Raw genomic sequence first — 27,620 nt, forward strand, 5'->3', positions numbered from 1 at the left:
CCCAGGCTGGTGGAGGGCTCTGGTGTCTCACCGCCATTTACCCTTCCTCTCCTGCTCCAGGTCATGGAAGACGCCCACTTGGATGCCATCCTCATCCTGGGGGAGGCCTTTGCCTCCGATGAGCCCTTTGATTTTGGCACCCAGAGCACCACCGAGAAGATCCACAACCTGATTCCTGTCATGCTGAGACACCGTCTTGTCCCCCCACCTGAGGAGACCTACTCCCTGCACAGGAAGATGGGGGGCTCCTTCCTCATCTGCTCCAAGCTAAAGGCCCGCTTCCCCTGCAAGGCCATGTTCGAGGAGGCCTATAGCAACTACCGCAGGAGGCAGGCCCAGCAGTAGGGCTGGGGCCCAGGCCAGCTCCGAGGGTACTGTGTCCTTCAGACAGGCCAAAAACCAGTAGGGAGGTGATGGTGATGCTCTGTTTAACTCCTTTGCCCAGTTAGAAGGGGTGGCTGGTTCTCCTGGGAGGCAGGGGCCACCTGGAGCCCTGGAGCCATGTGTTCCACAGTTCCCATCACTGAATGGTTGTAGGGTGGGAAGTACAGGAGTGAAGAAGCCCCACCGTGGGTCAGTCTGCCTCAGGTGTCCTCTGAAATAAGTAGGTGAAGATGAAAGGGCAACTTTTTCTTTTTCCTGATGTCAATGTTAAGCAGAAGGGAGAGTCCTTACTCCCTTCCAACCTCTGCTCCAGTTCAAAACCCAGAAACCAGAACACAGGTATGATTGTGGGATTTTATCATCTGTGTAGTAGCGGGTGTGTGTATATGTGTTTCTAGAGTGAGATTTGTGTTTTCTACCCTTTCCCTCTCTGGCCAGTGGGCTGGAGCTGGGAGAGGTGCTGATCTAACAGTGCCAACAAGTCCTCCTTAAGCCTGCAAGGCTCAGGCCTGTGGGGCTGGCGCTCACCTTTGACAGCTGAATGTTTCTAAAGAACTGCTGCCCCAGGGGGAGGACAGGAGCAGCAGAACAGGGAATGCCAGACACACGCTGGCTGCTGCTGGAAGGCAGAGTGGGGCTCCCTTCCTGTCTGAGGAGAGATGCAGGTGTCACCAGTTCCAGCCGAAGCCTCCTCACGGGCTCTGTCAATTTTTGTACGAGTCTTGTAATTATTGAATCAAGTTGTTTTAGTGTAATAAAAACGCTTGTGAGAAGTGCTTTGGTGCGGTACCCCCTTCTGTATTCTGGAGGATGACGATGAGCTGTACCTTCTAGCTTGTGGTCGTGTTTCTTTTCTGACCTCATGGTCAGAGCAGGCTCAGTGGCACCCCCTATTTGCAAGGTTTGGGCCTGGTTCAGCGTGAGGCCCTTGGTCCTGAATCTGGAAGGCTCAGCCCGTTCACTGTAAGAGGGGAGGTGGCAGGGGTGGAGAACAGGAGGCGGCTGTAGTGTCACTGCCCCAGCCCCCTGGCAGGCCGTACCACACTGCTGAAGCAGCTGTACCCAGTGATGGTGGCATCTGTGGGAGGACAGTGACATTTGCCAGCAGGGCTGGTGCCTAGTCTGCATCGCAGCAAGACCCCCTCTAGACATCAGCTAAAGTTGGGGACCCCTTCCTGAAAAGGCTTTTCCTGAGGCCAGCTTCATTCCTAGGTAACAGGACAGGCTGGACATTCAGCTGGGGCCCTTTCTACAGACCTGTGAACACTTGAAAGGGCATTTGCAGACTGCAGCGGTCCAAAGGAGGCTTAGAGGTATAAGCTTTCAAAGTTCTTAAAGAAAACTTGCTTTTGAAATTTGGGACTGCCGAATAACAGGCCCAGTAGGTTCTGGGACAGGATGGAGAGGCCTGGGGGGGTGTCCGTGAGGCCGCCTGGCTAGCACCGGCACCCAGCACCACTGTCAGATCCTGGCTGGAACTCTTGCAGCCCTCTTAAGGGTATTTGCTGCTTTTTTTTTTTTTTTTTTTTTTTAATAGGTACATGTATTTTTTCATTTTTTTATGCAGTGAAGATTTTAACTGAGGTAAACATGAGATAACATCATATACTGTATGAATTCATTTTTCTGAAAAAATTAAAATGACTTCATTGAACAAAAGGGACTAAAATGACCTATTAAAAAGATTTAAAAATATTTGTTTAGGTCACTAAATATTTTTCAGTTTTTAAATGCTTTAATATTGTTACAAACTTTCTGAGTAAGTACTATGAATTATAAATCTGGAAACCATCATTCTCAGCAAACTGACACGAACAGAAAACCGAACGCCGCATGTTCTCACTCACAGGAAGGTGTTGAAAATGAGAACACGTGGACTCAAGCGGGGAGTATCACACACTGGGAGCAGTTGGGTGGTGGGGAGGCTAGGGGAGGGACAGTGGTGGGTGGGGAGGGATAACATGGGGAGAAAGGTCGGATATAGTCAAAGGGGGAATAGAGGCAGCAAACCACCTGGTTACGTGTGCACCTATGCAACAACACTGCGTGACCTCCGCATGTACCCCAGAACCTAAAGTAAAAAAAAAATAATTCATAATACTTACTCAGAAAGGGTATTTGCTGCTCTTTAGCGAACTCTGCAGCACTCATATCTGGAGCCACTACCCTGCAGAGTAAATAGCAGGGGCAGAACCCAGGCCAGCCCCAGCCAGGGCTCTCACAGCCTCTTCCTCTCAAGCCAAACAAGTCAAGCAGCAGCATGGGGGAGCGGGGGGAGGGAGGGGAAAAGAACAGAGCCAGCATTTGCTTTCCCAGGGACCATAACTGCTGGGAGAGGAATTTTCTAAGGGAAACTGGAATGTGGTTTGTGTGCCCTAAGTCTGAGAGCGGCCGAGAACTAGAGGACTCCCTGTGAAGACAGTGGGGAATCACTGGATTGCAAATGACTCTAATCCCCAGTAAAGCTGGCTCTGAAACTGGACAAATGTTATTTTGACTTTTCCTGTATCGTGATGAACTACTCTCCGTGACCACCCATTCACATTGAGGACGTGGGGCAAGAGAACATGGCAAATTATGACTTGATTTTCCAGGGCCCGTGTCTTTGTATCGCTAACATCTAGTGAAGGGCCGGACACAGTGCAACAAAAATAGTATTTGTTACTGTAGGCTTTGGTGGTTACTCAAGGCCAAAACACTGAGCCACAGGCTAGAAGTCAGATTCTGAGTGCTTTTCTATATAAACTCGTGACACTCCAAGTGGGTCTTTTTATAGAGGGAAAAAAAGGCCCAGAGGTTAAGTGGCAGAAGCAGGATTTGAACAAGAGTCTGGTCTTACAGTCTACACTAAGGGGACCAAACTAAGGCTGGCAAACTATGATGGCCCAAGGGCCAAATGTGGCCCACTGGATTCTGTAAGTTTTGCTGGAGCGCAGCCACGCTCCTTCATGTGTGTAGTAGGCTAATACCGTTTCTGCACTGAAATGCCACAGCCTGGGAGCTGCAAGGAACTAGATATATAGCCCACAAAGCCACAAGGATTTCTTACCTGGTCCTTGACAGAAAAGGGTTGCCAAGCCTTGTTCTAAAGCACTGCACAGCTGATGTCATAGCAAGCCAACAGAACAGTAACAGCCACAAATGTCAACTCCACGGGCAATGGGAACCGGGAATGTCCTCCAAATAACTATTTAGCTGCCAACAGTTTAGGAGTTAAAGGAGTTCCTTTAATGCCACCCTTGGACTTTACCTGTATGTTCTTAGATGCACCATTCTAACTCCAGAAAAGCAGGACCAGTTCAGTTTAAGTGACACAAAGTCAAACTGCTCCCACATTCACACTGTCAGGAGCACTCAGGAAACCTCATGCAGGCAGAGCTTGGTCTTGTGGACTGAAGTAACAGCAACAGGGAAGTTATGGCCAGGAGAGGGGAGTTGAAAGCTTCAGGAGAATTTAACATCACTCTTACCTGAGCTAAGGAAGAAATTAAGACAATCCTAGATTAAACCACAGGGGCAAACTAACCCCATGTCCTTTTACAGCATAAGGAAGCAGCCTGGATGAAGAGGGAAGCCAGTAGAAAGCGAGAGAAGTGAGATGCGGTGAGGCAGCACCTTTCTCTATTCCTCAGACTTTCCAGTGGCTGTTAAAAAGACAAAATACTCGATGCTAACAGTTCTCTGTTTTATTGCAATACATCAAAGTCTGGTTAATATTAAGTGATATCAACATAAAATATTGGTGAGGAGTCTTTTGTGACATTTTTTACTATCCCACCTTAAATATTTCTGTGCAAAAGAATCCACATCATTGTTTGGTAGCAGAGGATCTCTTTATAAAGTTCCCTAAGACATTGAGGGCAAAAACCAAACAAAAAATAATGAGTGACAGGCTAAAGCAATATCTCTTTCCCCCTCCGTACACACATGATTTGTCAGCATTATATTCTAACCAAAAAATGATCACACCAGGCCATGCAAAACTGTACAATATTACAAGAAAAACCCTAAAAAATGTATAAAATGAATGATATTACACTATCAAATAAAAAGGCAAGTCATTTTGTTTTCATGAGATTTCAAGGTTGACTGGAGTCAGCTTCCCCCAGACCTGCACTGGTGTCCTGTGTAGGGAGGGGTGCCCAGCCTGCTGCTGGTGCTGGGTGGGAGCTTGCACTCTGAAGAGGGAGGCCTCCTTATCTAGCAGGAGTGCACAGAGAACTCTGGACTTGAGTAGCAATTAAAGTCACAACAAGAAAAGAGGTTTTAAAATGGGCTCAATGAAATGCAGCTCATCCAGTTCAGGGCTGGGCCAGAGAGTGGGGAGTGGAGTGCCCAATTCAACCCTTTGTGCTCAGCCGATGTGCGCTACAGCACAGTCTGACTGGCAGGAGAGCCTGGCTGCTCTGAGCACCCCTCTGTCTAGTGGATGGGGAGCCTTAGGCTTGGCAAGGCCCACCTGCTGGGAGACTGCAGTGCTTGTGATCCTGGCCAAAGGCGGCAAATCGCCCTGCTGCGTCCATGCTTTTCACGTCTGCTCACCCCTGCTCTGGCTTTTCCTTAATGATACCTGAGATGCCACATAAATGTAACCAGTTTTTCTCAGAAACAGATGTGGCCGCTAAGTAACAAAATGACATAATTCTATAACCTATGGAAAGAGAGAGGCTGAGAGCCAGCCAGGAATGACAGATTGTTGCTGGAAACAAGACAGGAATTTCAGATTCTCCCCTGAAGCTTGGGTAAAATAATTGGTTGGAAAACCAAATAGCTGGGGCCTTTTTAGTTGTATCTCATAGCCTTAAAGCTGCCCCCTGGGAAATAACATGAATCACTAAGTGTGTTGGGGGTCTGTATAAATACATATATAATAACAAAAAATGTAAGATCTACTTTAGCAATCATTTGACAAGGAGCAAGGCTTTTCTTTTTGGCAAAAAGAAATGTATATATGTACGTAATTTTAAACACCCAAAGCACAAAACATGATTAGTCAGAATTCAAGAGTAGATAACTTGGCTGGACGTAGATAGCACCAAATACTAACGCAGATAGACTATCGCAGAAATGCCTCTGCATGTATTTTTTCCATTGAGAAACAAGTTCCTGCTGCCATATAAATTTTTTAAATGTCTGGCATGAAAACAAACGATGACTTCAGATAGTAACAAAATAGCTTTTCTGTGAGCTTTGTTAGGGACTCCTCTGAATGGTCATTGTTTTTTTTTCCCTGGAACCCACTCCTTGTCTTTTCAAATCATTCTCAGAAGCTTCTGGAGGTAACAGGCTTCATATTTAAGGGTGGGATAAAGCCAGTAGGATGACCATTATTGTGGGAAAAACCTCCCCAAAACTATTACCCTTGGTAGAGTTTCTCCCCTAAAGCCTTGCTTTTAGAGCCTGCACATTTGGAAATGCTCTATTATAACAGAAGAGATTACCTGCCATTGCAGTGGAAAAATCAAAGAGCGCTATGGGGCAATCCATGGGGTGAATATGGACAAGCCATCCAGTTAGCCTGGCAACCAAGACAAGCCTCGGTAGCTCTCTCTCATCTGCCGTGTTGGGAGGTTGAAGAGTATGACCCATTGCAGTGGAGCCTAGACTTTCGGTAGGGTTATATTTTGATCCTAAAAGCATCCTTTGGAAAATAAGCACCTATAGGCAACAAAAATTCACAATTACTCGTCAAAGCTACCAAGTAATGGCTTATGTCGGGTCCTGTTAATCTTGGCTTGAGATGGCCTCCTCCCTGCCCGAGAAGAAAAAGGAGAGAGGAAAAGGCAAGGGGAAAGGAAAGAGGAGGATGGGGAGGTTGGGAAGAGTGGGAAAGAGAGGAGGGGTTTGAGCTGGTCACGAGCACCCAGCAGGGGATCGGCTGGGTGACTCCCTTCTCTCATGTGGAGTGACGAGGGCAAGGATCTACCAAGACACATGATAGTGACCCAACTACAGGGCTGACCCTTGGTATTCAGGTGACAAAAGTATTTTTATACTTCTTTCCAAAAAGCAGAAAGATTTTGGAGATTAGAATTGTGCAGTGAATTACATCTATCCAAAATAAAGTATAATCAAATCTGAGCCGGCACCAAACCCAGAATGTTTAAATGTCAAAGCTGTTACATGAAAATTCCTGACTATAGGCGCTTGCAACGGAATGCCCAGCAGGATCTTTCTTCCCCTTCTGCATCTCAGAACCTTCTCCACACAGCAGCATCATCTGGAAACAGCCTCAGCTCCCTGCACATGCTGCAGGCCAACACGGGCTGCTGCCAGTGACACAGAGGTGGAGTCACAGCAGCAGTGAAATGATGGCCGTAAACACTGCAACCCAAGTTAGCAACTGCAGGAAAACGCTCTTCATTTTCGCTGAATTTTAAAGACAGATTCCTGTCTCTATTGCTCAGAGAAACTTAAGCGAAAAGTAAAAGAGGCAAAATCTCTTTCCTTCCATGAGATATTTTTATTTTTATCTCTTTCTCTACTTGTGTGCTTAACTGGTGAGATGACTCTTTAGAAATAGATTCTGCTGGTTCTGCATCTCATTTCCTTATGGCAACTACAACAGGAGGAATCCAGTTGGAAATGCTACTAACAGCACAATCCAGCACCCAAGAGAGGAACCCAGCCTGAGCGCCACGCTGGGCTCGCCCTGGCCTGTGCACTGGGGCTGTCCCATCCATTTTCCACTGGCTAAGGGGAATATTTGGTTAAGGCTGTTCAAGCCCTTGCTTTTGAGGTTTTACATTATTTGGTAATAAAAGCCTTTCTTCCCCAGGCTTATCTGAAGAAGCTCACACTCATCCTCAACAAAATGGACTCCTCCTTGGGAAGCATCTCCAGTCCTGGGATGGACACTTTCCTGTGACTTAGGGAGGGACAGGATTAGCCCAGGAATAAAAGCACTTTTAGAAACTTTTTCTGGATCTTCAAAAGCTACAACACTCCTTGTACCCTTTCAGATGGAAGGGATCAGGTGTAGAATCGTATATTTCTACGTTTATCTGAGGAAGACAAAGTACAATAAAAAGTGGGAAGTGTTCAAATTCTACCACTAGGAAAAGAGATGTCTTGGGTAGAGAGGAGTTAGCCTTTTGCTGCTGCTGCTGAAGTGGCTGTGAATGTTTGGTGCCCAGCCCACACTCCAAAACAGCAAAACCAGCGTCTGCAAATGTCTTCTAATGCTCCCCAGGTGACTGGAGCCTACGACCAGTTTGAAGACAGGGCAATAAAGGGAACTCTCCTCTCCCTCTAAAAATGTGAGCTTGAGGCCTTTCTACCCTTTACATTACTTAGCTGGGAAACAGACAAGAAACAACACATTTCTTTAAATTAAATCATCTCTCTTATATATGCATCCATCTTTTGTTGAATACAAGAGGCTTCTTTTGACTATATACATTCAGTATTTAACTTCTACATTTATGTATTCATTTAAACTCTGTATTGTAGTAAAATATGCATTGTTTTAATTCGTAAGGATTTCCTGGCAACAATCAGGTTGACTCTCACCGTGGTTGCTGAGTACAAGAGCTTGGTGAGCCACTCCAGGGATGGATTTTCCCCTTCGGATGCAGAGAATCGGACTACAATGAGACTCTACTGTGAAAACAAAATCTGTCTAATCTTATTCTTATCACTTACATTTGTGTAATCCATCTATTTAAGCTACCTTTGTGGGGAGGGATAAAATGTTATTGAAAGCAACTCTAAGTGCATGGAATGAAATCAATGTTAATCTAAGCTGCTATGGAAAGTCTAACTTTGCTGTTGCTGTTAGGCTGGGGGCGTGGATCTGAGTCAGGTTGTCAGAACTTCTGAATCCCTGTCCTGCTACTGCTGCCAGCCCGTGGTGGCTTTCAGGCCGAGGTGGAGGGAAGAGATGAAAGTGAGAGGAGGCAAGTGGCAGGGAGTGGAGAGCGAGAGGTCCCAGTGCTGAGGCAACTCACGGGTCCCAGCTCCCACGGTCAGTGCTCTCCAGAGAGAGGCTCTTGGTCTTTCGGGGTGAAACTGGGCTTGGGGGGCTGCTCAGGTTGGAACTGTTGGAAGCTGTGGAATGCCTTGGAGAGTCAGAGTCCTGTAAGGCCCAAAGTAACACATCAGTGAGATACAGGGTGAGAAGGGGAGACAGGCAGAGGGGCTCAGATTACCACCGCCCCTCCAGCCACCCTGACCAAATAACCCCATGGGGCTTCCTCACTGTCAGTATAAAGCCCCTTCTATGAGCTGAGGAACAGGCACAGAACATACATGCTCAGTTCTTTCTGTTAAAGATGGTGGTATTTTCACACAAAAGCCAGAAGTCTGAACACCTCTGGGAAAATGGCAGTTTGCAACCCAAGTGACTGGACTTGCTGCCCACTGTCCAAGAGTGAATGCTGGCCCCTGACCCCTGACCCCTGCTGCAGTTGAGGCCAATCCCAAGGTGGTGGGATTGCTTGGGTAGACGCACTAGTCTTTCTGATATGTAATGTCTCCGGACCCCTGCCCACTCACCTCTCCATCAAAGTCCCTCGCTGGGGCATCACTTCCTTGGTCCATGCCTCCAGAGGACAAAGAGCCCTCTGATGGGGAGGGCATGGGCTGCCGCTTGGCATTGTAGCTTCCTCCAGAGAATTCCCTCTTTAACGCGCTGCCATTCTGTGTGGATGACCCTACAGTACATCATGTGGACAAAATTTTACGTATGTGGAGATGACAATCCTCTAGAAAGCACACAGACTGCTGAGCTGGTGGGCCATCCTTTGCAGGCCCCAGACCCCTCCTCCCCTGATGCACAGTAAGTCCAAACTTTGCCCTGAGCTCAACCCGAATCCAGCAATCTCACTCTTTCTTCCTGTCCACCCCAGCCACAGGGACTCCCAGTGAGCGAGCAGCACTCTCTAGGCTGTGCCATCTGTCCAGACGCCCCAGTTGCTAACAATTCCCTGGGATCCCTCCGGTCTCCAGCTGCCTGGTACTGCCTTGCAAGTCTTTCCCAGCTACTGATGGCTCCCAGACATCTTTCGCACATCTTTTTCATGACATTTATAAAGTCATGTTATCATGTGCCTACCATTCTCCTAATACATGGGGTGTCTTTGCCTCTCCAGGGCCTAGCACAGGACATGGCACATGGCAGGCTCAAAACAGACGTGCTAAATAAGAAAGCTGGGTTGAACCATCCCCAGAGGCCATGCCACCCAATGCAGAAATACCGCTTATCTTCTAGAAACTTTTCATAAAACCACAAAGAAAACATAAAAGTACTTTTACTTCACAGGGCAAAGAGCCTGAGATACAAAATAAAAATGAGGTTTTCTTCAAAGCCACTCTTTGTTGTGTTCTGAGTTGGGGTACCTAACAGTGGACCAGTAGCATTCACAGAAGGAAAAGGGAAGACCCAAACACCCTGAGGAACCTCGGGGCTATTGTCAGTACCTATTTAAAGCTCTCAGTATTCCCTACTATTACATGGCTTTTGCTTAGACACCCCTTAATCGTACTGAGTTTGACTATTAGGATTATTGGTCCAAAAGACAGTGTTGAGGTTTTAGCACAACTCTAAGGTACAGACTGTGCTTGTTTCACTTCTTGCTTAACATGTCTCAATTGTTTTTTACATTAAGAATTCAGTGAAAATGTCAAAAAATAATAGTTTAAAGCAGCACATTTATCTAATGACCACCGAAATACAGAAGTGTTCATTCATAAATAAACTGAACAAGAGCCTGCTTGGGCAGACTCTGGCCTTGGTAATCCCCCTTCCATCTCCTCTCGTCAGTTTCTCTGCAAAGCCCCTGGGCTGCAGTCCAGGCTCCTTGGTATTTCCTCCACACTGTAACTGACTGCAGATCAGAAACATTGGTGGTATACTGTTCAGCATATGACGGAGCTTTACAAACACCAATGCCTGGCCCTATCCCGGAACAATCACAGGAGAGTTTCTGATTTAATTTTAAAAGCTCTCCTGTAATTTTTGCACATTGATTTTGTATCCTGAGACTTTGCTGAAGTTGCTTGTCAGCGTAAGAAGATTTTGGGCTGAGACATTGGGGTTTTCTAAATGTACAATCATGTCATCTGCAAATAGAGACAATTTGACTTCCTCTCTTCCTATTTAAATACTCTTTATTTCTTTTTCTTGCCTGATTCCCCTGACCAGAACTTCCAATACCATGTTGAACAGGAGTGGTGAGAGACAGCATCGTTGTTTTGTGTTGGTTTTCAAAGGGAATGCATCCAGCTTTTGCCCATTCAGTATAATATTGGCTGTGGGTTTGTCATAAATAGCTCTTATTATTTTGAGATATGTTCCATTAATACTTAGTTTATTGAGAGTTTTTGGCATGAAGGGGTGTTGAATTTTACCAAAGGCCTTTTCTGCATCTATGGAGATCATCATGTGGTTTTTGTCACTGGTTCTGTTTATGTGATGGATTACGTTTATTGATTTGCACATGTTGAACCAGCCTTGCATCCTAGGGATGAAGTCAACTTGATCATGGTGGATAAGCTTTTTGATATGCTGCTGAATTTGGTTTGCCAGTATTTTATTGAGGATTTTCATATCGATGCTCATCAGGGATACTGGCCTGAAATTTTCCTTTTTTGTTGTGTCTCTGCCAGGTTTTGGTTTCAGGATTATGCTGGCCTCATAAATGAATTAGGGAAGATTCCCTCTTTTTTTATTGTTTGGAATAGTTTCAGAAGGAATGGTACCAGCTCCTCTTTATACCTCTGGTAGAAATTTGGCTGTGAATCCATCTGGTCCTGGGCATTTTTTGGTTGGTAGGCTATTAATTACTGCTTCAATTTTAGAAATTGTTATTGGTCTATTTAGGGATTCAACTTCTTCTTGGTTTAGTCTTGGGAGGGTGTATGTATCCAAGAATTTATCCATTTCTTTTAGATTTTCTAGTTTATTTGTATAGAAGTGTTTATAGTACCTCTCTGATGGTAGTTTGTATTTCTGTGGGATCAGTGGTGATCTCCCCTTTATCATTTTTTATTGTGTCTATTTGATTCTTCTCTTTTCATTAGCCTGGCTAGTAGTCTATCTATTTTGTCAATCTTTTAAAAAAACAACCTCCTGGACTTGTTGATTTTAAGGATTTTTGGTGTCTCTGTCTCCTTTAGTTCTGATCTGATCTTAGTTATTTCTTGTCTTCTGTTAGCCTGTGAATTTGTTTGCTCTTGCTTCTCTAGTTCTTTTAATTGTGATGTTAGATTGTCAATTTCAGATGTTTCCCGCTTTCTCCCGTGGGAATTTATTGCTATCAATTTCCCTCTAAGCACTGCTTTAGCTGTGTCCCAGAGATTCTGGTACATTTTGTATTTGTTCTTATTGTTTTCAAAGAACTTATTTATTTCTGCCTTAATTTCATTATTTACTCAGTGGTCATTCAGGAGCAGGTTGTTCAGTTTCCCTGTCATTGTGTGGTTTTGTGAGTTTCTTAATCCTGAGTTCTAATACGATTGCACTGCGGTCTGAGAGACTGTTTGTTACAACTTCCATTATTTTGCATTTGCTGAGGAGGGTTTTACTTCCAGTTATGTGGTCAATTTTAGGATAACAGTGATGTGGTGCTGAGAAGATGTGTATTCTATTGATTTGGGGTGGAGAGTTCTGTATATGTCTATTGATATTGATTCCTCTTGAATCAATGTGCAAAAATCACAATCATTCCTATATAACAATAATAGACAAACAGCCAAATCATGAGTTAACTCCCATTCACAATTGCTACAAAGAGAATAAAATACCTAGGAATACCACTTACAAGGGATGTGAAGGACCTCTTTAAGGAGGAATACAAACCACTGCTCAAGGAAATAAGAGAGGACACAAACAGATGGAAAAACAGTCCATGCTCATAGATAGGAAGAACCAATATTGTGAAAATGGCCATACTGCCCAAAGTAATTTATAGATTCAATCCTATCTCCAGCAATTGACTTTCTTCACAGAATTAGAAAAAAACTACTTTAAATTTCATATGGAACTAAAAAAGTGCTTATATAGCCAAGACAATCCTAAGCAAAAAGAGCAAAGCTGGAGGCATCATGGTACCTGATTTGAAACTATACTACAAGGCTATAGTAACCAAAACAGCATGGTACTGGCACCAAAACAGACATATAGACCAATGGAACACAACAGAAGCCTCAGAAATAATGCCACACATCTACAACCTGATCTTTGACAAACCTGACAAAAACAAGCAATGGGGAAAGGATTCTTTATTTAATAAATGATGCTGGGAAAACTGGCTAGCCATATGCAGAAACTTCCTTACATCTTGTACAAAACTGGACCCCTTCTTTACATCTTGTACAAAAATTAACTCAAGATGGATTAAAGACTTAAATGTAAGACCTAAAGCCATAAAAACAATAGAAGAAAACCTAGGCAATAACATTCAAGACACAGGCATGGGCAAAGACTTCATGACTAAAACACCAAAAGCAATGGCCACAAAAGCCAAAATTGACAAATGGGATCTAATTAAACTAAAGAGCTTCTGCACAGCAAAAGAAACTATCATCAGAGTGAACAGGCAACCTGCAGAATGGGAGAAAATTTTTGTAATCTATCCATCTAACGAAGGGCTAACATCCAAAATCTACAAGGAACTTAAATTTACAAGAAAAAAAAAACCCATCAAAAAGTGGGCAAACGATACGAACAGACATTTCTCAAAATAAGACATTAATGTGACCCACAAACATATGTAAAAAAAGCTAATTATCACTGGTCATTAGAGAAATGCAAATCAAAACCAGAATGAGATACTATCTCATGCCAGTTAGAATGGCAATCATTAAAAAGTCAGGTAACAACAGATGCTGGAGAGGATGTGATGAGAATGATGGTTTCCAGCTTCATCCATGTCCCTGCAAAGGACATGAACTCATCTTTTTTTATGACTGCATAGTATTCCATGGTGTATATGTGCCACGTTTTCTTTATCCAATCTATATTGATGGGCATTTGGGTTCGTTCCAAGTCTTTGCTATTGTGAACAGTGCTGCAGTAAATATACGTGTGCAGGTGTCTTTATAGTAAAATGACTTATAATCCTTGGGGTATATATCCAGTAGTGAGAAATAGGAACGCTTGTACCCTGTTGATGGGAGTGTACATTAGTTCAACCATTGTGGAAGACAGTGTGGCGATTCTTCAAGGATCTAGAACCAGAAATACCATTTGACCCAGTAATATCACTACTGGATATATACCCCAAGGATTATAAGTCATTTTACTATAAAGACACCTGCACACGTATATTTACTGCAGCACTGTTCACAATAGCAAAGACTTGGAACGAACCCAAATGCCCATCAATATAGATTGGATAAAGAAAACGTGGCACATATACACCATGGAATACTATGCAGTCATAAAAAAAAGATGAGTTCATGTCCTTTGCAGGGACATGGATGAAGCTGGAAACCATCATTCTCAGCAAACTAACATAGGAACAAAAAACCAAATACTGCATGTTCTCACTCATAAGTGGGAGTTGAACAATGACCACACGGACACAGGAAGGGGAACATCAAACACTGGGGCCTGATACGGGGTGGGGGGTTAGAAGAGAGATAGCATTAGGAGAAATATCTAATGTTGATGAAGAGTTGATGGGTGCAGCAAACCACCATGGCACATGTATACCTATGTAACAAACCTGCACATTCTGCACATGTATCCCAGAATTTAAAGTATAATAATTTTAAAAAGGTTTAAAAAAAGCTCTCCTGATGATTCCAGAAGTTCCCTTGGGCTGAGAATCACTGACAACCTCATTCCCCAGGAGATTTGCCTCCCCCGGCACTCTATCCCCACCACTAGGTTTTTCCATATGCACTGATCTTCATTTGTTGACATGTTTCTTGGGAAATGTACCCTGTTTTTTTTGATGTGGAGCTTCTGCCTCCTTAGATTACAACCTAATTGAAGGCTACAAAATGTTTTTTGAGTTTTCTTCCAATTCCATGCCTAGTTTAGTACTCAGTTCAACAAAAAACAAAAAATAGCAAAAAATTTACTTTAAAATTTTGTTACTCTGCACAGAAAGCCAAACTGCCAGAGACTTCCAATGTGCTGCTTACTAATGGTGTGAACTCAAGCAAGTTATTTTACCTTTCTGAGTTTCCATTTTCTTTACCTTTAAATAAAAAAATAAAATTCCACCTTAGAGGACTTTGTGAGAACAACTCAACGCATGGAGAATAACATGCAAGACAGGAGGTTTGTGGGGGCCCGCACCGTGCTTCTGGTCTTTTCACTATCTCCCTTCTTACTGTGTTTGTCACGGATCTTGCTGGGACTGTAACACAATATAAGGTAGATCCCCTTCTAAAACATAAAAACATTCTGGCCTCAAGGGTTTCAGGTAAGGAATTCTGGACTATTACTTAATTCCTAAAGTTGTTAACACCTTTGCACCCGACTTCTTGATAACTTATAGTTAGTAACAGTTTACATCAATTATCAAATCTAGCTACCACTAATAAATAGATAATAAAAGTGGCTGTCATTTTCCCACTTGGCAAGATTTTTTCATTGTGGTCAGGGTACAGATGACTTCTGGAGATAATGACAAGAAAGTTGCAAACTGTAAATTTCAACATCTGCTTGTCAACTGAAAGCTCCTTGAAAGCATGCTCTATGTCTGCAGCCCGCCTCCAAGATGATCATCCCTTCTAGTTTTCACTCATATGTAGTCCCCTCCCACACAGTACCAGGGCTGGTCTGTGTGATCAACAGCATACTGCAGAAGTGATGATACAGCACTCCTGAAGTTAGGTAGAAGACTGTTGCTTCTGTCTCTCTGATCACTTGTGCTGGAGGAAGCCAGCAGCCAGGCCATAAGGACACTCAGATACTGTGTATGGAGAGGCCCACACAGGCAAAAAAGGGAAGCTGTCAACCAACATTCAGTGAGAAACTCAGACCTGTCCACAACCACTGTGACTAAAGAAGCAGATTCTTTAGTCACAGCTGAGTCTGGAGGTGACTGTAGCCCCAGCAGACAGCTCAACTGCAATCTCATGAGAAACCCTGAACCATCCAGTCTATGATATTCCTAGATTCCTAACCCAAGGCACTGTGTGAGACACTAAATGTTCGGTATTTTAAGCTATGGGATAATAAAGGTTTGCTATTTTAAAGATTCTAATTTGTGGGATAATTTCTTATGCAGTAAGAGATAACTAATACAGTATCATTCATCTTTCCAGTGCCAGAATCTAAAAAAAAAAAATACTTGGGCACAAATTGGGTTCCAAAATCAGTATTTGCTGAATAAACAGCAAATGAATGCAGGAAACTCAATCTGCATCAGAAGACTTGAACTCAAATATCTAACATTCAAGAATACAAGGCAACAAGTTTTCTGACTGAATGACTTTTAAATGTGAAATTGCATTTAGTGCTGTTACTTTCTCTTAAAGTTCATTTGCATGGAGGTGAAAAAGGTTTCACTGAAGTTGCACCTGGTATACTTTGGGACCTCACTTATGTTGGCACACTTGAGTGACACTGTCTCTGATCTTGAAGCAAATGCCATGCTCCTGGGAAAGCACATACTAGAGAAAGTTACAGAAAAGCAACCCTTCGGCCAAGAACAGTTTTCCCCAAGTGAGAAGCTGCAGTGATCACTTGACAATCTATAACCTCATTGCTTATAATCCAGGAAATACCTAAGACTGTGGTTAATTCGATGGGAGTAAAATTTATTTTTTAAAATTAGCCAGATGTCCCATCTGTAAATTCCTCTCATTTTGAGGTAAGTAGCTTTTAGCATCTTTGTATAATTTTATTCAGGTGGACAGTATCTTTTTATACACCTTTCCTCCCTTCTTCCCCCACCAAAAAGTTGCTCTGCAACAGTAGCTGAACCTAAGTGCACCACAGAGCACAGTTTTTTCTCTCTATGGTCCCTTAGCTCAAGGTTCTAGTTTTAAAGCATAGAAAAAAGATGCTGCAGTTCCAAGTACAGTTAAGAAAAAAAAAAAAAAAAAGAAAGAAAAGAGAGAGAGGCTAATAAGGACTGAGGGATGCCTGACAGCAGGTATTAGGTCATATATGATTTTTACCTCCAGCACCTCAACCGAAGAGTTGGAACCTCAAAATGTGTCCTGCATTAATGTTATCTTTATTGTAGTAAAAGGTATAATCTTGAATCTATTCCTGGCTTGCTTTCAGTGAATGAAACATATGCACTTTTTGCTACCTCGGGACCTTTGGACATGCCTGGAATGTCCTGCCCAAGCCCCTTCTTAAGCGGTAGTAAATGGAAGTAAATGGAATCATCCTAAAGCTCTAACAGGAAGTCTGGGAGTCATCTTTTTCTCCCTACTTTTCCACAACTATTCATCAAGTCTTACTGCTTTTAACTCTGAAAATATATCTGGAGAATCTATCTTCTCTCCTTCTGCCCCTGCTACATCCCAAGCCCTCATCAGTCCCACTGGGACCACTCTGAGTCTCCTACCTAGATGCTGGCTTCCACTCTTTCTGCCTCTCATCCATTCTTGGCAGACTACAGGATTGTTTTAAGAATGTAAGCTGAATGAAGATTCTTCCCTACTTAAAAGTCTTCCCTTTGCTTTTGAATAAAGTGAAAAATGTCTTACTTTGGTCTTCAAGTCCCTGTTGGTCTGACCCTTACCTGCCACTCTGCTCTATTTTTTGTTACTTCCTCACCACCACCATGCAGCCACACTATCCTCCTTTCAGTTAACCAAACATTACTCAAACAAGACTCCACATCTAGACAGCAGCTGTGATTTTCCTAATTATTCTGCCCAAGTAGGGATTCATCCCCAACAGCTACCCCTTGTTATTTTCTATTATCGTATGCTGCTTACTTCCTTCAGAGCATTTATCATCACAATTTGTAATCATATTTGTCTTCCAGATGGCCTGTACACTCTAGAAAAACTCTGAGACTATTTTCTTAACAACTGCATTTGTGCCTATTAGGTATTACCCAGCAGGGTCTGAGACACTGCAGTCACTTGAAAATGTACTGGGCACACATAAGTGAAGGACATGTCACCCAAGGGATGGGAGGCGAGGGATCGCGGGGCGGGGGAGTGGTCGCCTTGCCACGAAGGTACCTTCCTGCAGCCCCGGCACTTACTTGCTGACAGGCCACTGCTAGCACTCATGGAGCGGCCTGGCTCAGGGCGGGATTTGGTGATAGATGGAATACTGACCGAGCCACTGAATACTGTCCGATTTTCCTGAGGCCGAGGGTTCTACAAGCAAAAGCGAGAGAGACATCCTTCAGCCAGAAAGAAACTGATTTTCTGCAGAGATGTCTATTTTTCACTAAATTACCAAGAAATAAAATCATCTTCACCAGAATGATAGAGTAAGGAACGGCAGATTATATAGTCTTTCCCACCCACAAAAGCAATAAAACCCTAACACGAAGTAAATCTCATCCTAATCAGGGATAAGTACTTACACTTACTGAAACACTTATCAGTAAACAGCATTTTTTTGGTTGTAAAAACAGTAAGTAAAAGTTACATGGTTAGATGTGACAGTAAAGTGTAGAATTACATGGACATTTGCAGATAACTGAAAGCTTTTACTATGTATAACTTTTTTTTTGTTTAACAGCTGAATAAGTCCATTTGGAGAAAATTCTACTAAAATTATATTCTTCTCAAGAAAATGATTTATTGATGTTATACCAAATGTGCCATTTGTATGTTCACACCCCCAGTCACCAGACGTCTTTGCTGACTCACACCAATAGTAGTACTAGGATTAGAAATAAGATGCTGCAATATTCACAACCCAGGTGAAGTTAGTTAATTTGGGAATATTAGTTTGAAAACTAATTTCTTATATAAATGGTCTGGGTTTTATTTCTTAAAGTTTATAAACAGATTTATATACATTTATTTGGAAGATTTATCTACTCTTTATTGATTTTTCAATTTAATTACTGAATGATTTTAGTGTCTGAGGCAGGAAAATGGGCCACAGTATGTTCTGCAAATCACACCCCCAAAAAGAACAGACACAGAGGTGGTGTGTAGGGTGAGCTGTCTGGTTACGGCTGAACAGGAAGCATGCAGCCTCCGTAAAGGCCCCAACCTTTTTCAGACCTGGAGGATGAGATGTTGGGGCTGACAAAGGTCCAGAGGAGGGAAAAATATTTTAATATTCTTTATAAATCCTAGAGCAGGCAAGCTACATAAACCATGTTATTCACGTCTTTTAACATGCACAATGCTCTTCTCCATTTGTTGACATAATCCCAGCTTCATGTAAGCATCTTCTGATGCAAATGGTCTGGATTTGATTTCTTATAATTTATAAACAGATTTATATATATTTACTTGGAAGATTCATCTGCTCCTGATTGATTTTTCTTTCATAGCTACAAAAATGATGGTAATCTTACTAGGCTATTGTCAGTCTCTCCTTCATTGCCTGCTCCTGAGGGTGTGCCATAAAGGCAGCATGGCAGCTATGAGCACAAGCTAGGGAGAGGGACTTGGCCCACTTACATCTGTGCTATGCAGCTGACTGACAGCAGGGCTCAGGCTGCTAAACTCTGAGCCCCAGTTCTCTAAGCTGTATTATGGAGATAATAACTGCCTCTTGGGACTTGTCTCAGGATGAAGCTAATTATACTAGTAAAAAGAAAGCATGTAGCCCAGTCCCACTATATACCTTTCCCCTGTTCTAGTAACAACCTCATATAGCCATCTGTAATATCAAACTTCCTTTTAGTCACATCGAAACGCAATTCTGGCCGGGCATGGTGGCTCATGCTTGTAATTCCAGCACTTTGGGAGGCTGAAGTGGGCAGATCACAAGGTCAGGAGTTTGAGACCAGCTTGGTCAATATGGTGAAACCCTTCTCTACTAAACATACAAAAAATTAGCTGGGTGTGGTGGCACGAGTCTGTAGTCCCAGCTACTCAGGAGGCTGAGGCAGGAGAATTGCTTGAACCGGGAGGCAGAGGTTGCAGTGAACTAAGCTCACACCACTGCACTCTGGCCTGTGCAACAAAGTGTGACTCCATCTCAACGACGACAACAACAGCAACAACAACAACAACAACAGCAATTCTGCTTGGTGGTGCAGGGCACCACAAATTTTACATGTGTTAAAGAAGATCTTAACTCTATAATGAAAATGCAATGAAAGAAAATCACACATTAAAAGCAGTAAAAAAAATTCATTTTGTGGTTTTTCCAAAGGATCAATTTGTTAAGTAAAGCCAAATAGCTGAACTCCAAGTTAAAGTATAACATGCAACTTTCCTTTGAAAAGAGATGCTCTCTTCATATAATGCTATAGGCTACCATTACCATAGAGCAATCCTTTATCTTTTCTACACTATCAGAAAATCACATAGGTAGTCACAGCTACTAATACATAACAAAACATGACTAGAAGATACATTTATTAACCTGGTGTTCTCTAGGTGCTAACCAGCTCATTAAAATTGTTTGCTTTTTTTTTGATTATAAAAGTAATACTCATGAACTGTAAAATACATAATAAGGAAATCACAAGAGACCAAAAAAGTCACCTGAGAATTCACCAGATACTATGAACAATTTGATGTGTTTCCTGCCTATCTTTTCTTCCAACATAATTTCTTTAAAAGAGTTGATACTGTATCATGCTGTTTTCAAATGCAAAAGAACACCAAGCTAACTAGTATATTGTTAAAAAATGTTACAACTGTTTGCCTCATTTTACTGTTTCAAAAAAACACAATCTCTTCTCATCATTTTGGGCTCAGGAAAAATTACAATCTTTCTTCTAATAGCTTCAGGTAGAGAATACATTAGAGAAATGTATCCACATACCTGCCATATGTTGATAAACTGTTTGTGGTATGACTTATGTTTATTCATAACTTATGTTTAATGTTAATAGAAATCTATCTTACCTAAATGGTTTTACAAGTTTCAGCAAGAGAAAAGGCCTAAATGCTTAAATTACATTTTACACTTTTTACTTAATGTACTCATACTTGCCCTTTAAACACAGAAACCCAGGGGAACAGTGTTGGTAGGCACACCTCATCCACACTCACCACTTCAGAGTCCTCAGCTTTTGGGCTGACAGTTTAGTTTGTCCTGGTTATTTAGTAAGCACATGGTTCCCTAGCCTCAGTTCTTTGGTAATCTTATAATTTCTTATACTGACTGCTATCACAACAACACTAAACTCTCCAGCACCTAATACAGTTAGGTACTGAAAGATATTTGCTGAATAAATCAATGGAAAGTGAATAGGTTATATCTGCAATCCCAATTTTTTGAATATTGAGATTAATTCAGATGGCAATATTTCAAAATATGATCCTTTCTGTAAAACACAGTGTTTCAGTTAATATTGAAGTTACAGACCTGCGTGTGTGTTTTAAAGATACAAGGTAACATTTTATGCAAATACTTAAAAGATGACGGTCTTCTTTGCTATAATATTGCATAGGTTAAATAATTTAACATAGAATACAATGAAATGAGCACAAATACTTAAAGCTTCTGAGGTTAAAAGCAACAAGCAATAAATAAATGTACTAATGTGGCTAAAAATATTTTTCAGTTATAATAAAAATCTAGAACTGGAACCTGAGGTTATGGCAAAACAACTAAAAAAGGGCCAAACTAGCACTCAGGAAAACATGCATGAATACCACTTGAAAAACTACAAAGCCTACATTTTGAAGAATCACACATACTGAAAGTTGGCAACTAGTGGGACCTAAATTTAACTGCTGCCATCTATATGCCATCTACATGAATTTGGTTTATCTACCAAATTTGCAAAGTCCATGTAATTCTTAGCGCATTATTTAAAGCAAATGCTTTTGCTTTTCTCTAAGAAAATAAAAAAATTAAAAGGGAAACAGTCAATGCTAGCAATTCAACAGTCACATATACAGGAGCAACCCTGTAAGACACAAGCAATGTGTGAACAATACAGCAAAGAAAAGCTCAAAGGAGATGGAAATATTAGTTTCAAGTTGTACATTTTGTTGTTGTTTTTCTGTAAACCTTAAGATGTGTTGATGCTGTCCTTTCCTATTAAAAAAAACCTACCCTAGAATAAATAGCAAAAATTAAGGCTGTAAAATATACCTGTAACTTAGTAACAACATAAGCTGAAGTAATAAAGGAATGACAAAAAAAAAAAAAAAAAGTTTTGTTAAAAAAAAAGTTTATCATTCAGTCAGCTAGAGTTAAATAAACTTCACTATAAAGTGACAAGAAACCTAAGCCTCTGGTCCTTTCAAGGTACAAATATGCCTAAGATTAGGGTAAGACTTTCATTTGATGGTACAGTATTTCTAGTTATAGATGGCTAACTAAAGCAACATTTTCATAGTCTTTTATATAAAAGTTATCATTTTTTTGAGACAGAGTCTTGCTCTATTGCCTAAGCTGGAATGCAGTGGTGCAATCACGGCTCTCTGTAACTTCAACCTCCCAGGTGTAAGTGATCTCCTTGCCTCAGCCTCCCAAGTAGCTGGGACCACAGGCATGTGCCAATCCAGCTAATTTTTTTTTTTTTTTTTTATTTGTAGAAATGGGGTCTCAGTATGGCTTCCCAGGCTTGTCTCAAACTCCTGGCTCAAGTGATCCTCTTGCCTCAGCCTCCCAAAGTGCTGGGATTACATGTGTGAGCCACTATACCCAGTGAAAAGTTCCTGATTAACATACAAAATTCCTCTGGAATCCACTCGTGCAGTCTAAGAAAACTAAGGCTTATTTTATCATGGTTACTTTGATTTTTGTCAGATAAGATATTTAAGTGATATAATAATTTAAATGTCAACAACATTTAAAACATTATAATTTAAAATAATTTTACAATACAAACAACAAAAAATAAACTTCCCATCCTATAGGTAATTTTCTAATTGGAAAATTAGTACATATATAAATACAAAAATTGATCTACTATTGCTCTAAGTTAGGGGACACTATGAGAAGTGGTTTGCATGATACAATTAAAACATTTTACTACCTGCAAAACTAACTTTAGAAAATGTTCCCTTGAAGTTACTGCTAATGGGCACATGAATATTCAGCTTTAATGGCCACCAGCTCTCCACCCTACTGCAAAGCCACTGGAAGCAAAGATGTAAGCTGAATGGAAGGGATCAACAGCAGCTGCCACAGTCCTTCAGAACGCAGTATGCTTTTTAAATTTTCCTCTCTCTCTTTAGTTTTCTTACCTTGGATCCTGGTTGGAAATACATGCATTTCAGTAACTCAAAGATTAGTAAAATCTAACTTATTTTTGGAATTTTTGTTACTCAATTTTTTTACTTTGGAGATTTTTAAGCTTTTCAAAAAGGGGTTTATTGTACACAGGTCTGTGGACGGGCTCTACTACAGTCTTTAACCTCACCAAATATAAAACATTTCACTGACTTGAACTGGTTATAGGGTAAGAAGCTAAGAAATTCAGAAATTCTGGGAGCCCTTTTCCTATTTAACAGAATAGAGATCTATTTCTTATGATGGGAGAATCTTTTACTAAACATAGACAAATCTTTAATACTGTTTCAAAAATAAAAATTGAAATATTCCCTGTTCCTCTATCTTCTTCCTCAAAAGAAGAAACAAAATAGAAATGGGAAAGAAAGAAGAGGAAGATAAACAGAGGAAGAGTAAGAGTAGCAGTTTGGCAGAAGAGAAATAGGCCAAAGGAAAAGGTTCACAAGATGGCACCATCTCAGCGGTGTTATTTGTTAACGCAAGCAAAAGGAAATCCATACATGGTTAGTAAAAGTTAACACCTGACTCAGCTGTTCATACCCTCAGAGTCATAAAGCTTGGTGTACCAGGGACAGAGCGCAGAGACGGGGAATATTCAGGGTTTATGGAATCAGGAGAGAGAAATTTTTCAGCAGAATTAACAGTCATGTGATAGATGTGTTCAAAGTTGATCGGAGAGGAGATCAGACCGGAGTGATGATGAGGGGATGGATAAGGGAAACCTGGCTATCAAAAACAAACAAACAAAAAAAATGAAAAAAGGCAATAAGGTGATGAAAATGGATTCACATTTCACACAACATGCACATAGAACAAATGAAACAGTATCTTATATCAGAGCTGAATCCTTAATGAAATACTTTTAGGCCTTAGAAAGTTAAATTTTGTAATACTCTTGCCAGTTACTTAAATAGCTGATTTGCAAAAAGATCATTCTCTTTATAAAATTATTCTTTTATTAATATAGTTAAGTAAGGAGAAATTGGACTTTCAGAGAGATACAGAACTTTTAGAGTTTAGTTCAGTATTTTCTTATGCAACACAATCAAAATATGGCAAAAATCTACAAAAAATATTAAGGATAAAAAAAGCAAGAAACAAGCAAGAAAATGAACAAGTCAACCTACAACAGCTTCTAAATAATTGTGTTATGAAACTGTTTCTTTAGAAATCTAAAACCATGTAAAACCATTCCCTGATACTGTGTTTGGTTTTACTGATTTTATTTTCTTATAACAGTTAACCATGGAATATACTAATTATTGGTTTACCTTTGAGCAGCCCAAGTTTATCTCCATTTAGACACCCAAAAATAACATGTCTGTTTTTTAATAAGGTAAAAATCTTCCCTTCAATGTTCAGGTATATTTTTAAAAAATGAAATAATATCAAAGATAGAGAAAAAAGCTTTTGAATTCAAGGACTAATTTTAGAGATAAAATACTTCTGAATATTCAGAAACTATCACTCAGTAGCCAGTCACCTTCTCTAATGGGAATTTTCAAGGTTCAGTTCTTGAAGAACAGTTATGTTTCCTGAAAACATGATCCCTTCATTAGAGGCAGCGGGTGAATAACGTGTTGGAAAGAATGCTAACTGAATCCAGCATGGCATTCATGTTCCCATAAACTGAGATGAACCTGCTTTGTAAAAACATCTCATAAATTACCTAGGCTTAAAAGAAATGCTCCTATGTAAAATCTTGTTTTTATTCTAGATATGAATAAAATCAGTACTTTCTGAGGTTGTACTGATGTACATGAAACTTTAAAAAGCAAAATTACCTCTTAAAGCTCCAGGATGTCATTGAGCTAGAAAATATACTTTTAGTAATGGATAAAAAGCTAGGAGAAATGAAATATGCTAAAAATAAATCTTTTAGAGGTAAAGTATTATTCTTGCATTCAAATTAGAGAAAAATTTGTTGTTTATTACAAATAGCAACCACATATTAAAAACAATAAAATATTTTAAAAATTAAAGAAACATGCCATCTTATATTAATTGCTTATATTGACTTGGCTCACTTAGATACAAATAAAGTTTTGCATCTGATATAGGAAATAATAAAATGACTCCCTTAGCCTCACTGCCCCTTCCATATTCAAAAAACAAACAATCCTGTTTAAAGATCATCTGGTATAAAAGAAACATAATTAAATTTCTAAAGACATACAATAAACTTTCTAAGCTTATAAGTATCTCAAAGGAAAGCAATACTGATTTGAATAAATTAAAACATAAAACTGTCTGAGACATATCCTCTTTGACTAGATGACAACATGTGGCTTTGTTATTTAAGAACTCATATATATTAACATTAGATTTAACCTATCTTTATTTTATGAGACAGTTCATAATAATTCTATTTCAATGGAAAGAACATATTAACATCTGAGAATATGTCAGAATATCACAAGCTTTTCAACAGATACATACACAGGTAACAGGCATACAAATTATTATTTTCAGACATGCATATATTGTATTTACTAGTGTCTACTCTGAGATAAAGATGGTTCTGGGCACATAGTAAGTGCTCAATAAATGTCTGTTAGATAATTAAATGGATGCCTATAAAAAGCCCCCAGTTATATGTCCTTTGGTAGTAAAATAGAAAAAAGTCATGTGAAAATAAAACCTGGTTGTGAGGAACAGGAATTCAGACACAAAATATTTGATATGAACTACATGTACAGATGAAGAAACAGGTTTCAAAAATTTACACCAACTTCTTGTCCTGGAAATACAAAAGCACTTACATGATAAGAAAACATTAAAGGAGGGAAAGGCACATTAAAAACTAGATTGCAATGAGAAGGCAAAAAGTCACTTGTGCTAATGCCAAAAAGAACCATTATCATGTGTTAACAATATCTTCCCTTGTTTTGCTTACCAATAAAAACTAGACCTTATTTTGAACATAAAATAAGATACAGATTTTTTTCTTTTTCTTTTTTCTCTTTCTCTCTTTTTTAAGAAGGAGGAAGAGGGAAGAAAAAGCAGAGTAAGGAGGGATCTCTGATATAAAAGTTCTTATAATGTTTGAAATCTGACATTTTGGCATCAAGGTGCACAGTCTTATTGGATATGAGAAGTCTGAAATAACTCTGGAACATTAACAAACTGATTTTTTACCTGATAGCAAAAGGATACCAAGCAGAGCAACATTTTGTTAAATATTGTAATATGTGGGCTACAACAGAATGCCTACAAAAATTTTCTATAATACTTCTAGCTACATTGTTGGAATATATGAGATAAAAACATTCTGTTTAAAATGAAACAGAAGTGTAAGAAATTTTAATTTTAAAAGAATATCTATTCAGTAACTACTGAAGTAATTTTATATTTGCCGATGTTTTGCTTTGCAACTTATGTATTTGAAATCTGTATCCTGCTATCCCTACATAATGCTAACTATATATTATGTATTGAAAAAAACTACTAACTCAATTTAAAAAGTTTAATTAAAATAGGACACAGCATTTGACTTATCAAAATATGTCATAAATATATTCACATTTCAACTGTATCACAGTTTAAAAAATTCTTTAAAGTGTCTCCTGCCTGACATCCCACCTTCCATAAGGAAAAACAACAGGCTTTGGACTCTATAGTTATATTATGTCTACTTCTGAGGCTAAAGGAAAACCAGACTTAGGACTTTAAGCAAATGTTCCTAAGCAAATGGAAAAAGAATGGAGAGAAATCTGAGATCTCACTCCCAGGAAGAAGTTAAAAAAAAAAAAAAAAAAAAAAAGTAGCTTTTAAATATGACAGAAAAGTATAACCGTTTTAATATTTAGTGTGCTTGACCTAAATTTAAAAAAATTACTTTATCAAGATTAGCTTTAGTTTTTACACTTTATATTTACTCAGCACAGCTAACTAATCCTATTCCAAAAATATAAGTGATTAATGAGATTGATTTGAACTACATTAAGTATATTACTATGAATATATAATAATATCTTGATATTATTGCTAATGGTAATAAGAATGTCACATTCATTCATAAGCAAGCAGAACCAACTGATGAACTGAGATATTTACACGGAAGAACTCAAGACTTGAATGTAGATTTTCTTTTTTCTTCCCATGAAATAAATGCAAATTTTCCTTTAAAAGGTATTTTTTTCTTTAATTTAAAAGAACTTGACTATACAGTGAAACAAATTATCAATTAGTGATAGATATTTATATCTTCTATCACTATAGTGTTGATAATATAATTAACTAAGATTTCCTTAGAGAGCAATTGGGTCAAGATTCACAAATCATCTCCCAAATTGCCAGGAAATATAAATTATACTTAAAATTCTGAGCAAAATTTAGCACCTATCACTACCAATCAAAAGTGTCATTTTAAAGTTTTAATAGTATGCTGAGACAACTATGGTACTGAAATGTACAGAGCCTGGACAATTCCACTAATATTCTTAACTTAAACATGACAAGTCTGAGAGCCTAATCTTCATATTTTTAATACACAATAGTTCTCCAATGCTGTACTTATTTTCTTTTTTTGAGATAGGGTCTTGCTCTGTTACCCAATGCAAAGGCAATCATAGCTCCCTGCAGTCTCAATCTCCTGGGCTCAAGTAATCCTCTCACCTCAGGCTCCTGGGAAACTAGGACTACAGGCATGGATCACCATGCCCAGCTAATGTTGTGATAGAAATGGATCTTGGCTGGGTGCGGTGGCTCAAATCTGTAATCCCAGCACTTTGGGAGGCAGAGACGGGTAGATCACGAGGTCAGGAGTTCAACATCAGCCCGACCAACATGGTGAAACCCTGTCTTTACTAAAAATACAAGAATTAGCTGGGTGTAGTGGTGGGCACCTGTAATCCCAGCTACTCAGGAGGCTGTGGCAGGAGAATCTCTTGAACCTGGGAGGCGGATGTTGCAGCTGAGATCATGCTGTTGCACTCTAGCCTGGGTGACAAAGCGAGAGTCCATCTCAAAA

At 40.1% G+C, this 27,620-nt stretch overlaps 2 protein-coding genes across 26 annotated transcripts in view; one reads left to right on the plus strand and one right to left on the minus strand.

The window, feature by feature from the left end:
- The window catches only part of COQ8A (coenzyme Q8A), a 46,324-nt gene extending 38,227 nt beyond the window's left edge, over positions 1-8,097 (plus strand). For 7 of the 8 annotated variants that reach the window (XM_017526485.2, XM_017526480.2, XM_017526479.2 and 4 more), the window contains one exon: positions 61-1,161. In XM_017526485.2, coding sequence (XP_017381974.1) covers positions 61-345 — 285 coding nt within the window. In that variant the 3' untranslated portion in view covers positions 346-1,161. Of the gene's footprint in view, positions 1-60; positions 1,162-7,162 lie in introns of those variants that run through there. The other variant, XM_037737770.1, reaches the window with a different exon arrangement.
- CDC42BPA (CDC42 binding protein kinase alpha) overlaps positions 4,056-27,620 on the minus strand; it is a 330,073-nt gene continuing 306,508 nt past the window's right edge. For 12 of the 18 annotated variants that reach the window (XM_017526457.2, XM_017526468.1, XM_017526469.1 and 9 more), the window contains 4 exons: positions 23,189-23,374; positions 17,517-17,634; positions 8,881-9,038; positions 4,056-8,461 (listed from right to left, as the gene is read on the minus strand). In XM_017526457.2, the coding sequence (XP_017381946.1) occupies positions 8,330-8,461; positions 8,881-9,038; positions 17,517-17,634; positions 23,189-23,374 (594 nt within the window). In that variant the 3' untranslated portion in view covers positions 4,056-8,329. The remainder of the gene's footprint in view (positions 8,462-8,880; positions 9,039-17,516; positions 17,635-23,188; positions 23,375-27,620) is intronic. The other 6 variants (XM_017526477.2, XM_017526475.2, XM_017526474.2 and 3 more) reach the window with 2 other exon arrangements.

Source organism: Cebus imitator, unplaced genomic scaffold, assembly GCF_001604975.1.
Source record: "Cebus imitator isolate Cc_AM_T3 unplaced genomic scaffold, Cebus_imitator-1.0 Scaffold42, whole genome shotgun sequence".
In the NCBI taxonomy this organism is placed as follows: Eukaryota; Metazoa; Chordata; class Mammalia; order Primates; family Cebidae; genus Cebus; species Cebus imitator.